At 32.9% G+C, this 13880-nt stretch overlaps 1 protein-coding gene across 5 annotated transcripts in view; it reads left to right on the forward strand.

The window, feature by feature from the left end:
- The window catches only part of CCDC178 (coiled-coil domain containing 178), a 427466-nt gene that overhangs the window by 71887 nt on the left and 341699 nt on the right, over window positions 1-13880 (forward strand). For 4 of the 5 annotated variants that reach the window (XM_032859669.1, XM_032859673.1, XM_032859671.1 and 1 more), the window contains 3 exons: window positions 1469-1669; window positions 5912-6132; window positions 12637-12779. In XM_032859669.1, the coding sequence (XP_032715560.1) occupies window positions 1469-1669; window positions 5912-6132; window positions 12637-12779 (565 nt within the window). The remainder of the gene's footprint in view (window positions 1-1468; window positions 1670-5911; window positions 6133-12636; window positions 12780-13880) is intronic. The other variant, XM_032859672.1, reaches the window with a different exon arrangement.

Consider the following 13880-nt stretch of genomic DNA (forward strand, 5'->3'; position numbering starts at 1 on the left):
CAATATGAAATAGTAAAACTAATTGAGGTGATATTCTAGAAAAACATTGAGAGATTCAATATAATGAATTAGAGGCATCTGAAGTTATAAACACAGCATCTATTTTAGAATGCTATCATAAAAACAGTACAGAAGATCGTGTACAAACATGATGGATGTCTTTGGTAAACATTTTTATCGCATCAGAAGTGATTTAAGTGGCATTAATTTAATTAAACATTTCAGACTCTCTTTATAGAAACTAAATAGATCATAAGTTGGCTGAAGAACACAGTGTTCACTGTGTATATTGTTGTGAAAAAAACAGACAATTAAGGATGTAAAATGTCCAGGATGTGGTAGATTCTGGAAAAAGAAGACATAGACCAAATAAAGAGAGGCCAAATCAAGGGCCAGTCCATAAATGATAATTTTTATGCATTACAATAGAGAGACCTGTTTCTCAAGAATTCTTTTCAGGCAGCATGCTGAATTTCTTTGATAGGCTTACTAGGTTAGAAATAGAAACTGTGACTACTGAGCTTGCACTTATAACCAATATGTAATATCTTCTAGCAGAAAATTATTGCTTTATTGTCCAAATCAAAACAAAACAAAGCAGAGGTCTATTAGTTGCCTTTGTTTTGAACCTGTTTTACTGTTTTTCTTCTAGACTCAGCTCTCTGAGGCTTTGTCTTTCTCAACACTTTGTGTTTGTTTATGTCTTCTTGTCATGTCACATTTTGGCAAAAGTCACTGTTAACAAGTATAAATCTCACCAGAGTGGAACCCATATCCATCTTCCTTACTGATCTATCTTTAGTGAGAGAGTGTATTGCCCAGAACATAACAGGCTCTCTGTGTGTTTCTAGTATAAATAGGTGAATGAATATCCATGTTAATCATTTTGTTAACATTAAACCATATCTTTTCAGAGCTGTGAACCAGTAATCACAAATTTCTCTCATTATAGGAGTCAATTTGTGTTATAACTAAATAAATGGAATTTGGAAACAATGAATTCCTGGCAGGGCTAACTAAGGATGTTATTATCTGATAAGGAATATAAAGTATCATGTTTCTAGGAACCATCTGAGGATTTTCAGTATTTAGCTGATATAATCATTATGATTTGCTTTTGTCATAGAATGAGAGGAAATACAAGAATGATTTAAAAATAAAGTTCTATAATATAGCTTATGAAAAAAACATTTTTAGATAAAATATACAAGGAGATATTGCTTAAGATTCCTCTATTCTAACTATTTTACAAAGTGTTCACTTCAAAATCTGTCTTCAAAAGTTATAATTAATGTTATGATTTTATTATAATAAAACTCTTTAAAAAGGCTAATTCATTTTTCTAAAATTCTCTTATTAAACATATAAATATTAAAAAAGGAAAATGATACTATTAGTACCTATGTTCCCACCACCTAGTTTATAGGCTGGTTCATTAACAAATGTGAATATATATTTCTATTTTAAGATGAAAAGTGTCCAGAATTAAAGCAGGAAATGGAAACATTGCTCTCAGAGGCCATTCATCTCATTAAAAGTCTAGAAACTGACCGTGCAGAAGCTGAAGAAGCTTTAAAACAACAAAAATCAAGAAAGAAAAAGATTCACATGAAAATTGATTCTTGGTCAATCTGGAGACTTCAAGAAATTCCATTAGCTGTGCAGAAAGGTAATAATAAGAATTTTTTCATATTGCTATTTCTTTTGTTTGAGAGGCATGAATAATCAATTGAAGCTTTGGAAAAAAGTCAACTCTGACCATATTGTTTTGCATCCAAACAGTGTACTTTTGATAAATGCTATTAATGATAATGCTGGTAACATTTATGTAGCTGGGACTGCAGTGAGTAAACCTGGACCTTCTGTAGTTTGGTGTTTGTTGATAATTCCATAGTTTTTATGGTGCTTGTGGGACATTTAAACTTTTGGCACATATTTCCTATGATGACTACATTACTTGAGTACTTGAAACTTAGAAATGTAAGTGATTTCCAATTGGTGTCATTGACCAAATCTTTAAATCTAGGAAAATAAAAGAGTTTTAAAATGATATTTTAGCAACATGCATCTGCTTTTGAGAATTCAGTAGTAGATCTTCTTGAGAACTTCTAGCAGACAATAAAGCTGGAGATGTTTCAAAAGGAAATACTAGGTTTTTTAGACCACAGAATAAGAGACCTATGGTAAAGTATTAAACAGTCTAAAGGTATTGGAATTTTTATTCTCCAAACACTGCTTATTAAGCATGCCTACTACATGATTCTACTGAGCCTAGACTTTGTTTATAAATAACTTTTAATTCAGTTAGAAATTTTAATTCTGGATTCACATGATTTATAAACGGTTATATTAAGGTGCTTATAAACCTATCTTTTAAACTAAGACACTTTTGAGAGGAAAAGGGAGGCTGTTTTTCCCTGAGACATTAAATTATTTGTCAAACTGAACACTTATATATACCTTTGTTATATGTCTTCTAAAACTATAGTTTCCAAGTAGAGTGTGCACATTTTAGGGAGTTGCAATAAAACATTAGAACTTTTATATTTATAAACTTTATTATTTTTATTTTCTTTCTTGGTTATTGGGGTTTTAATTTTGCCATTATTGTACCTGACAAAATAGAGTTTCCCAGTGGTTCCTCGATTCTGTTATTTCAATAAAATAAATTAAGTGTAGGTTCAGTGACTGTTTACTCCTTTTAAATTAATACTGAGCTCACAGACTGAACTCACCCTTTGTTACTCCCTTCTGAAGCAGAACTCAAGAAGCAGGAAATTGCCCAGAGCCTAGACTGGATGATTTTAATTCTGCCCCTGTCTATGCTCTTTGTTGCCCTTTACTAAAGAGTTAATTCTAAAAATTACGCAAAAAGTGCTCTAAACTCAGGTAAGAGTAGGCCTTTTTCTACCCACACTTTAAAGTGTGCATTTTACGAAACATTTGGTTTCTATAGCTGTTTATAAAAGTAAATAATTCAGGCTTGGAGTGAGTTTGTTCTGATTCACAAGGTTTTTGAATAGAATTTATGATGTGCATACTCTACTAATACAAGAACATAAGTGTATAATTTATAAATACATACTTATATACATATTGGTGTTTTAGAGGCAACCAAAGGTACAATAGGGTCAGAATAGGCATCCTGGGAAATTCTGGAACCCAGTAGATTCTTGAGCAGATTCACATTCACATTCACAAGGAGTCATCTGGAGTTTTTTATTTTTAAAAGATTTATATGTTTATTTGAGAGAGAGAGAGCATGAGAGGGGCCGAAGGAACTGGAGAGAGAATCAGACTCCACGCCGAATGGAGCCCAAGGCAGAGCTGGATCTTACAACGCTGAGACCACAACCTGAGCTGAAACCAAGAGTCAGACACTTAACCAACTGTGCCACCCAGACACCCTTGCAATTTTTTAAAATGTTTGGGAAGACTTTCCTTGTCAGTGGTAGTAGAATAGTCGGTGGTAGCTGGTTTTATTTAGTATTTTGCTAATAATTTTCTATATAATCTCATATGGCCTTTATAAGAGAATATATTATAGTTTGTGGTTTGTATGAAGTTCTACCTAAGGAATTGCCAAAATAAAATTAAATTGAGATACGTACATGCACATTTTCCATACCTTATAAATATATTTCAGTGATGGAATATATTCTTGCCATTGGTGATAATTTATTGCTTGAGCTGTCTTTTATTTAAAGATCTATTTGAAGATCTTTAGGGACACCTTGGTGGCTCAGCCAGGTAAGCTTCTGCCTTCAGCTCAGGTCATGATTCCAAGGTCCTGGGATCGAGCCCCATATCAAACCCTGCATTGGGCTCCCTGCTCAGCGGGAAGCCTGGGTCTCCCTCTCCCACTCCCCCTGCTTATGTTCTCTCTCTTGCTGTCTCTCTCTGTCAAATAAATGAAATCTTTAAAAAAAAAAAAAAACTATTTAAAGATCTTTTAAAAAACTTAAAGATCTACTTACAAAACTGAAATTTATTTTCATCTGTTTTATTTTAAGTAGCTAACACATGCAATGAAATTTAAATTCATTTTTACTATATAGTTTTTAGGTGCCTTCTGTTTGTAAAATATTCCTGAAAAGTAGTGTGCTTTCAGGAATATATTGCCTTTATATTGATACATTTAGGATATAATTTCTAAATTTTAGAAATTTTTTTTACAGGTTACAGAAGTATATATTCTTAAAGATTTTGGATTCTCAAAGTCTCTATCTAGCTTATGTGACAAGAAAAATGCTTTATCTCCTTAGCAGCCTTAATATTAAGTTTGATGTTTATAGAATTTTTAAATAATTTTTGTAAAAAACTTAAATTTATAATTAATGAAAATATTAAGGAAATTCCTTTTTTTCTTAGATATCTTGTGGTCAGTCCTCCAGATCCATTCATCCCCCTAACCAGCCCACTCACGCTTGTATCTTCTGTTTTGTGATCCATGAGTCTGATTGATAACGGACTGTATCAAACATATCTTTTGTAATCTGTCCTCCTGCTGGTTCAACCACTGGGAATTAGTGGCAAGAGACCATGGAAGATAATGGAAAAGAGTGAGGGTGGGGTTTTATACCCTTGACTACTTTCCTTTCTACTTGGCCACTGCATTCCCCTCTCCCCCACAGAATGACAGCGACTGGCACCCAACATGCAGCCAATAATCTAGCAAATGTCTTTTTATTTTTCCTCTCAAAAAAGATAATCAGAAGTAAGTTTTTCATCAGAAATTGGGTGTTACATAAGCTTAAAAAATATAGAATTAGATATGCACAGCTGCATTTCCTTACAACATAAGAGTATGTACATTTATTATACCCAAGCATCATCTGAAGGCCCAAATAAACTAATGACTCAGATTTCCCTGGTACTCTTCATTGTACCTGCTTCTTTAGATTCCCTGTCCTTCCCTTAATCTACATTCATGGGTCCATGGGCACGTCCCAATGACTGATTACCTAAAGGAAGAGAAAAAAAAAATCGCAGACTGGTTTAAGTACTGGTTTATGTATTTGAATGGTATGTTGACACAATTCGAGGAGCTGCTGTTTTACAATCTCAATATAGGAAGGGTGAAGACAGATTACCTTGAAGGAGTAAAGTCCTGGGATGCAAAGGGGAAGTAGCAAAAAGGATAGCATAATTGGAGTTGGAAAGAACATGAATGTTGATACTGGTGAAAGGGAGTTTAGGAGAGTGTTCTGGGGATTGATCTTTCAGAGAGGATGGAGTGTGAAGACAGTTGTGTCCCATAGAAATGCTCACAAGGTTCTTCTACTATGGAAGAAGACCTTAGCAATAACACAATGTTAAATCTTCTAATTTTGGTTTGCATTTAGTCATGTGAATTAATTTTATTTACTACAATAATGATTTGTAACAAATCACCTTGGAACTCAGTGGCTTACAATAATAAACGTTTTTTAATATAAGCTATCCTATTTGTAACAATTTTCAATTTATTTTTTTGTGTTTTGATATATAATTGTATCAATAGAAAATAGTAGTTATTTTTTCCTTCTCCTTTCTGACATTTATAACTCCTATCGCATCATTTTACTTCTAGATAATTTTAGAAGGCCTCCACTCTTGCAGTTTTTCTCATTTTGTAGTTCATAGAATAGTTATACATAACCCAGTATATAGATTGGTTGTAATAGGCAGGATTCATACTAGAACACTTTTTAGCTTATAAAACATATATTTTAATCCCTTTGATGATAAATGATGAAAGCAATATATTTTATAATGCACTACTAAGATAACATATTAAATTTAGTAAGCTTCATGGATAAGTAATTTCTGAATCCAAGATATTTCATATGTCTCTATTATCAAATAAAGGTTTCTTTCTGGAGTTCTTGTTTTAAAATCAGATTTTCTTTTGTTATTATTGTATGTCTAGAACATGAAGCCTGTTTGGGAGATATTGTAGAATTACAATGGCATCTTGAAGATAAAGCTTATCAACTGAAACATTTTGAGGAGCAAAAGGCAAAATTAGAAGAAGTTAATGCAAAGCTTCAAGCAGACATAGACTACATGAATAAATTTGGTCCTCTAATTAACTCAAAACAGAACCAAGAACTTGAAGCTCTGAAAGAATTTCAAACAAAGAAATTTGAGGTAAATGAATAAATGAATGCATTTTATAGATTGTTACTTAGTTGTACAAAATATTTCAGCTATAAGAAGTTAATATCTTTAAATGTTTCATTTTCACTAAAAATTAACCTACTATTAATTTCCTAAAGGAACTATTAAACTACACATAATACAATTAATTGATATTCATTTAAACTGTGTCATCTTCTGTTTTATACTTAGGAGTATTAATAGTCAACCTACGAATAGAATTTTGGAGATTTAGAACAACATGATAATTTTTGAAGTTTTAAATCAAACTGGGAGAGAATGCAAGCAGAATATATCAGTCAATTTTATTGTTGATGATAATAAACTATAAAATCTTTTCAATGATTAATTAACATTTAACTCTCCTATTGTGGAATTGTGTTATAGAAAAATAAATTACTTATACCTGCCACTGAATGAGCAGAATTAACTCATATTTATTTTTTATTATTTTAAAATAAATAGAGTTGTTAAGTGTGTCCTATATTCTCAGCGATTCCATTTTCCTTCCTCACTCTCCAAAAATAACCTTATCAGGAAAATCTGTTTCGAGGTGAATTTTGTATATTTATATATACATATTTAAGCACAATGCATGGTTTCTTTTTTAAAGTTTTTCAAATAGTATCGACCATTGTAAAAGTTTCTGCAAGTTGTTTTTTCTAATCTGACATTGTTTTAGAGGTCAAACTACTGTTCATTCATTTTACTTGCTGTTTTGGATTTGACACCAAAAATAAAGCTAACAAAAGCAAAAATAAACAAGTGGGGATACATCAGTCTAAAAATCTTCTGCATGACAAGAGGAAACATTAACAAAATGAAAGACAGTTTACTGAATGGGAGAAAATATTTGCAAATCATATATCTGATAAGGGGTTAATATCTGAAATAAAGAACTTCATACAACTCAACATCAAAATAAAACAATATGACTTAAAATTGGGCTGAAGATCTGAATAAGTATTTTTCCAAAGAAGAAATACAGATAACCAACAAGTACATAAGTACATGAAAAAGGTTGTCAATATCACTAATCATCAGGGAATGCAAATCGAAACCACAGTGAGAGATCATCTCATATTTGTCAGAATGGCTATTATCAAGAAGACAAGAAGTAAAAAGTGTTGGCAAAAATGTTAGAGAAAAAGGAACCCTTGTATGCTGGATATGTGAATTGGCGCAACCACTGTGGAAAGCAGAATGGAGGTTTCTCAGAAAATTAAAATGGAACTGTTGTATGACTCAGCAGTTCCACTTCTGGATATTTATTAGAAGAAAAATCACAAACTGAAAAGATGTGTGCACCCCCATGTTCATTGCTGCATTATTTACCATAGCCAAGATATTGAAACAACCTAAATGTCCATCAATGGATGAATGGATAAAGAAGATGTGGTATGGGTGTGTGTGTGTGTATGTGTGTGTGTATATACACACATATATGTGTATATATATTAGTGATATATATACACACACATAATGGAATATTACTCAAAAAATATGGAATATTTAATATTTAAATATTTAAATGGAATATTACTCAAAAAAAAGAGTGAAATCTTGCCATTTGCAACAATAGGGATGGACCTTGAGGACATTATGTTAAGTGAAGTAAGTTAGACAGAGGAACACAAATACCATGTGATCTCACTTATATGTGGAATCAAAAGAAAAAAACAAATAAAAAAAATTTCATGGATAGAACAGATTGGTGGTTGCCTGATGCAGGGTTTAGAAGATGACTGGAAGGGGAGTCAAAAAGTACAATCTTATTATGCTGAGTGAAATAAGTCAAGCAGAGAGAGTCAATTATCATATGGTTTCACTTATTTGTGGAGCATAACAAATAGCATGGAGGACATGGGGAGTTAGGAGAAGGAAGTTGGGGGAAATTGGAAGGGGAGGTGAACAATGAGAGACTAAGGACTCTGAAAAACAATCTGAAGGGTTTGAAGACGTGGTGGGGTGGGAAGTTGGGGGAACCAGGTGGTGGGTATTAGAGAGGGCACAGATTGCATGGAGCACTGGGTGTGGTACAAAAACAATGAATACTGTTATGTTGAAAATAAATTTTAAAAAAAGATGATTAAAAATAAATAAATAAATAAAAAATTAAAATTAAAATTAAAAAAAAGTACAATCTTCTATTTATAAAATACGTAAGTCATGAGGATTTAATGTACAGCATGTTGACTATTGTTAGTACTATTGTATTATATATTCGGAAGTTGCTAAGACAGTACATCTTAAAAGTTCTCATCACAAGAAAGAAATTCTAGCTATGTATGGCAATGGATGTTAACTAGACTCACTGTGGTGATAATTTCACAATATATAGAAATATTGAATCATTATGTTTTATGCCTGAAATTATTATATATTAATTGTACCTCAATAAAAAAATGAAAACCTTTTATGTGCCAAAGGACACTATCAATATCTGATAAAAAGTTAATATCCAAAATATGTACAGAACTTACATAATACCAAAAAATAAGTAATACAATTAAAAGATGGGCAGAGGACCTGAAAATACATTTTTCCAAAGAAGAAAAGATGGGCAGAGGACCTGAAAATACATTTTTCCAAAGAAGAAAAGATATGTGAAAAGATGGTTAACATCTCAATCATCAGAACCAATCAAAACCACAATGAGATATCACCTTACACCTTTCGGAATAGCTAGAACCAACAAGACAAAAAGTAGCAAGTGTTGGCAAGGATATGGAAAAAAAAAGAACCCTCATGCACTGTTGTGGGAATGTAAATTGATGCAGCCACTGTGGAAAACAGTATGGAGGTTCCTCAAAAAATTAAAAATAGAAATGCCATATGATCCAGTAATTCCACTACTGGGGTTTTACCCAAATAAAACAAAACCACTAATTTGAAAAGATATATGTACCCCTTTTTTTATTGCAGCATTTTTACAAAAGCCAAGATATGGAAACAACATCAGTGTCCATCAACAGGTGAATGGATAAAGAAGATGTGATATATATACACACACACACACACACACACACACACACACAATAGAATATTACTCAGCTATAAAATATGACAAAATCTTGCCATTTGTGCGAACATGGATGGACCTCTAGAGGATATAATGCTAAGTGAAATATATCAATCAGAGACAAATACTATATGATTTCAGTTATGTGTAGAATCCGAAAAACAAAAATTAGGGATAGACCTATAAATAGAGAGAACAAAATGATGTTTGCCAGGGGAGGAAGTGGATGGATAGGCAAATGGATGAAGAGGAATGGGAGGTACAAGCTTCTAGTTATGGAATAAATAAGCCACTGGGATAAAAGGTATAGCATAACAAGGGCACCTGATGGCCCAGTCAGTTAAGTGTCCGACTCTTGATTTTGGCTCAGGTGGTGATCTCGGGTTTGTGAGATTGAGCCCCGTGTCAAGCTCCACACTCAGTGCAGAGTCTGTTTGAGATTCTCTCTTCCTTGCCCTCTGCCCATCCCATGCTTTCTCTCTCTCTCTCAGATAAATAACTTTTTTTTAAAAGGTACAGATTAGGCAATATAGTCAATGATACTGTATTAGTGTTATGTGGTGACAGATGGTAGCTACACTTGGGGTGAGCACAGTGTAATGTATGGGTTTTGTTGAATCACTGTCTTGTACTTCTGAAACTAATTTTTGTGTCAACTGTGTATCAATGAGAAAAAGTAAAAAAGATACTATCAGAAAACTGTGTGTCAATGAAAACAAGTAAAAAAGATACTATCAGAAAAGTACCTATAGAATGAGAGAAAATATTGCAAATTATACATTTCAGAAGGGTATGGTACCTAGAATATATAAAGAACTTTTTAAATTCAACAACCCAAGACAAACAGCCAAGTTAAAAATGGGCAAAGGACTTGAATAGATATATCTCCAAACACATACAAATAGGCAACAAACATTTTTTTTTGATTTGTGAAAAGACAATTTTATTTATTATCAAAGGTGGCCATTGTCTGATGTGTTTATTTATAAGACTTTCAAGAAGAGCATTAATATCAAATATTATACTAATGCAAAACTAGAATGTGGTTTTCTATCTGTTAAAATAAATACATAATTTTAGACTATTGATTTGCCCTTAAAAGAAGCTATTAAAGATACACGTTTCCTTGTGTCATCTGCCCAGATTACAGAGATTCTTTGTCCTACTAAAATAACTCTCTATGCTTTATATTTATTATATTATATCCTTGATTATTTAAGTAAACAGAAGTTCCTCACTTAGGAAAGACTGTGGTTCTTTAAAAATCATATTACTTTAAAAAATATTAAATTGTCACTTTGGTTAAACTAGCAATGAAGTATTACTGCACAGCAACCCATGATCCTATAGTAATCAAGTGTTCACATCTCCCAACAACTTTTGATATTTAGGCAACAAACATTTAACAAGATAGATGCTCAACATCATTAGTCATTAGGGTAATGCAAACCAAAACTACAGCGAGATACCATTTACAGCGATTAGGATGGGAATAAATATAAAACAGAAAATAACAAGTTTTAGTGTCTATGTGAAGAAATTGGAACTGTGGCACCTTGCTGGTGAGAATGTAAAATGGTTGCAGATGCTGTGGAAAAGATGCTTGCTTTTCCTCAAAGAGTTTAACACAGAATACCATATGTTCTAGGAATTACACTCTGAGATATATACTCCAAAGAACTGAAAACTGATAACCAAGAAACAAAAGCAAATGTACATTTGTTCATGGCAGCAGTGTTTATATTAACCCAAGGTGGAAACAACCCGATGTCCATCACCTGATTAATTACTAAATAAAATGTGATATATCTATACCATAGGAAGAAATTTTAAAATGAAATACTGTTATATGTCACAACATAAATCAACTTTGAGACATTATGCTAAAAAAGAAGCTAAAAACAAAAGATCACATCTTGGGGCACCTGGGTGCTCAGTGGGTTAAGCCACTGCCTTTGGCTCAGGTCATGCTCTCAGGTCCTGGGATTGAGCCCTGATTTGGGCTCTTTGCTCAGCAGGGAGCCTGCTTCCCTCTCTCCTTCTCTCTGCTGCTCTGCCCACTTGTGATCTCTCTCTTGTCAAATAAATAAATCTTAAAAAAAAATCACATTCTGTATAGTTTCATTTATATGAAATATCCAGAACAGATAAATCTATAAAACAAAACAGATTAGTGATTGCTAGGGGCCAGAGGAAGTATAGTGTAGTGTTTTATTTATAGTCCTTTATCATATAACTTTATTTTATTTTATTTTTATTTTATTCTGCTGTCTTGACTCAGTTTTGAGGTCCTGGCTAGAGATATGCTAAAAAAACTAACTGCTTAAAGGACTGAACGCCTCTAGTCAGCATGCTTGAGCCCTAGTGCATATCTTGCAAATTGAAGATAATTGCAAATCAAGCTCCAAGGTTCTATGTTGCCTCCAAATTCTGCAAGCAGCCCAGTCTCATAACGCCACAGAGCCACAAGAGTATTATCCACATCAATTGGAGTATCAATGGCGGAAGTATATAACAGTGCCACACAAACCCAACTCAAGAGCTTGCCTTGGGGATGAATTTGTCTCATATGATGTAACCTAGCTCCCAACATGGAGACCATCACTCCAGCAATGCCCACAGGTTACCTCTTCTAAAGGCACTGAGAAGTTGGACATGGTCTATTTGATATTAGGAATTCTCTTACATTCTCTTTGCTTAGCTCATCATTCTGGTGTGTTCCTTGCTCTCTACTAAAATGTATACATCTACACTCCTATGCCTGAAGGATAATCTTGTAGAGGTTACTACTACCTGTGCTATTCAAAAAATTAATGAACATTATTGCTTTTTTCAGGAGGCAATTGCTTTATTTCAGTCTACCGATTGACCCACTGGAGAGAGGACTGTTCACTCCCTACTGCCTTGTACTTCCTTCCCTTGGGCTTTCCAGCAGGAGGTCCAGACTACAACCACCTCTTCTCTAGGTTGACAGAGAATGGAGAAATGGAGAAGGAAGGGAGAATGTTTATGATATTTGACAATTAATAAAAACAATAAAAATGGAATATTTTGGACCCTTTCATTAAGATAATGATTATTCCTGTTAGGATTACAATTGATTTCACTTATTTTTTTCATCTGTGTTTTCTGGTTTTTCTACAGTAAAATATTATTTCAACAATAAAAACAATAAGTAACGATTCTTTTGTAGGTTAAAAAATGAATATTTTGTTTTGCTCATATCACCTGGAATATTGAACTTGTTTCTTCAATACCTTTTATGCATCCCTCTTATTGATGCTTTTCAGGCTAATGGAAACCTAAAAATTTACTGTGCTAATAGAATAATATGGGAAGAAAATTGATGTAAAGGACTTTTTCTTTAGATCAAAACTACCTAAATTTAAGTCCTATCTCTGATTTTTCTCTTGCCTGATTCTTTTAATTACCCATTAAGTTCATGTATTAACAAAAATAGTTTTCATTTCTAGGCAATGGAATTATACAAACAAACTCATGAAGAACTTGAAGAAGCTATAGAAAATGTTGAAAATGCCAAATTGAATGTTAAACAAATTAGACAAAACATGGAGCAAGACATTCATAATGATGAAACAACCATAGAAGCCTACAAGTAAGAATTTTTCATTAACGCTGCTTACAGCATTTAGAACAAAAATATTGATTAAAATGTAATTTATATTCCTGTATAAAAATTCAGATAAAGAGAAAGAATCTCAATAACCTATATTTATCTTATGACCAAGTTTATATATAAATTAAGATATATGTCTTTTATATATATAATATACATATGTATAGATTCCTAAAGTACTATTTTTCTGTAATTTTATAAGTTTTTTAAAATTTTAATTTCAGTATTGTTAAGATTCAGTATTATATTATTTCCAGGTGTACAGTATAGTGATTTAACAGTTCTGTACATTACTTAGTGCTCATCATGATAAATGTACTCTTTAATCCCCACCCTATATTTCACCCATCTCTCCCCCACCCAATATTCCCTCTGGTAACCATTAGTTCTCTATAGTTACCAGTCTATTTCTTGATTTGTCTCTCTATTTGCTCTCCTCCCCCCCAACTTTGCTCACTTGTTTTGTTTCTTAAATTCCACATATGAGTGAAATCAAGTGTTAATTGTCTTTGACTGACTTATTTTGCTTAGCATGATATTCTGAACTCTAGCCATGTTGTTGCAAATGGCAAAATTTCATTCCCTTTGTGGCTGAATAATATTCTATTCTATATGTACACCATATCTTCTTTATCCATTGATAAATCAATGGACAATTGGGCTGCTTCCATAATTTGGCTACTATGTATAATGTAGCAATAAACATAGAGGTGCATGTATCCCCTTGAATTAGTGTTTTCGTATTTTGGGGGTAAATAACCCAGTAGTACAATTACTGTGTCATAGGATAGTTCTACTTAACTTTCTGAGGAACCTCTGTACTATTTTCCACGGTGGCTCCACCAGTTTGCATTCCCACCAAGAGAGCACGAAGGATTCTTTTTCTCCATATTCTTGCCAACACCTGTTGTTTCTTGTGTTTTTGATTTTAGTCATTCTGACAGGTATGAGGTGATATCCCATTGTAGTTTTGATTTTCATTTCCTTGATGATGAGTGATGTTGAGCATCTTTTCATGTCTGTTGGCCATCTGGATGTCTTCTTTGGAGAAATGTCTATTGGTGTCTTCTGCCCATTTTT

This window comes from Lontra canadensis, unplaced genomic scaffold (assembly GCF_010015895.1).
Source record: "Lontra canadensis isolate GAN:19392208 unplaced genomic scaffold, GSC_riverotter_1.0 scaffold17, whole genome shotgun sequence".
Lineage (NCBI taxonomy): Eukaryota > Metazoa > Chordata > Mammalia > Carnivora > Mustelidae > Lontra > Lontra canadensis.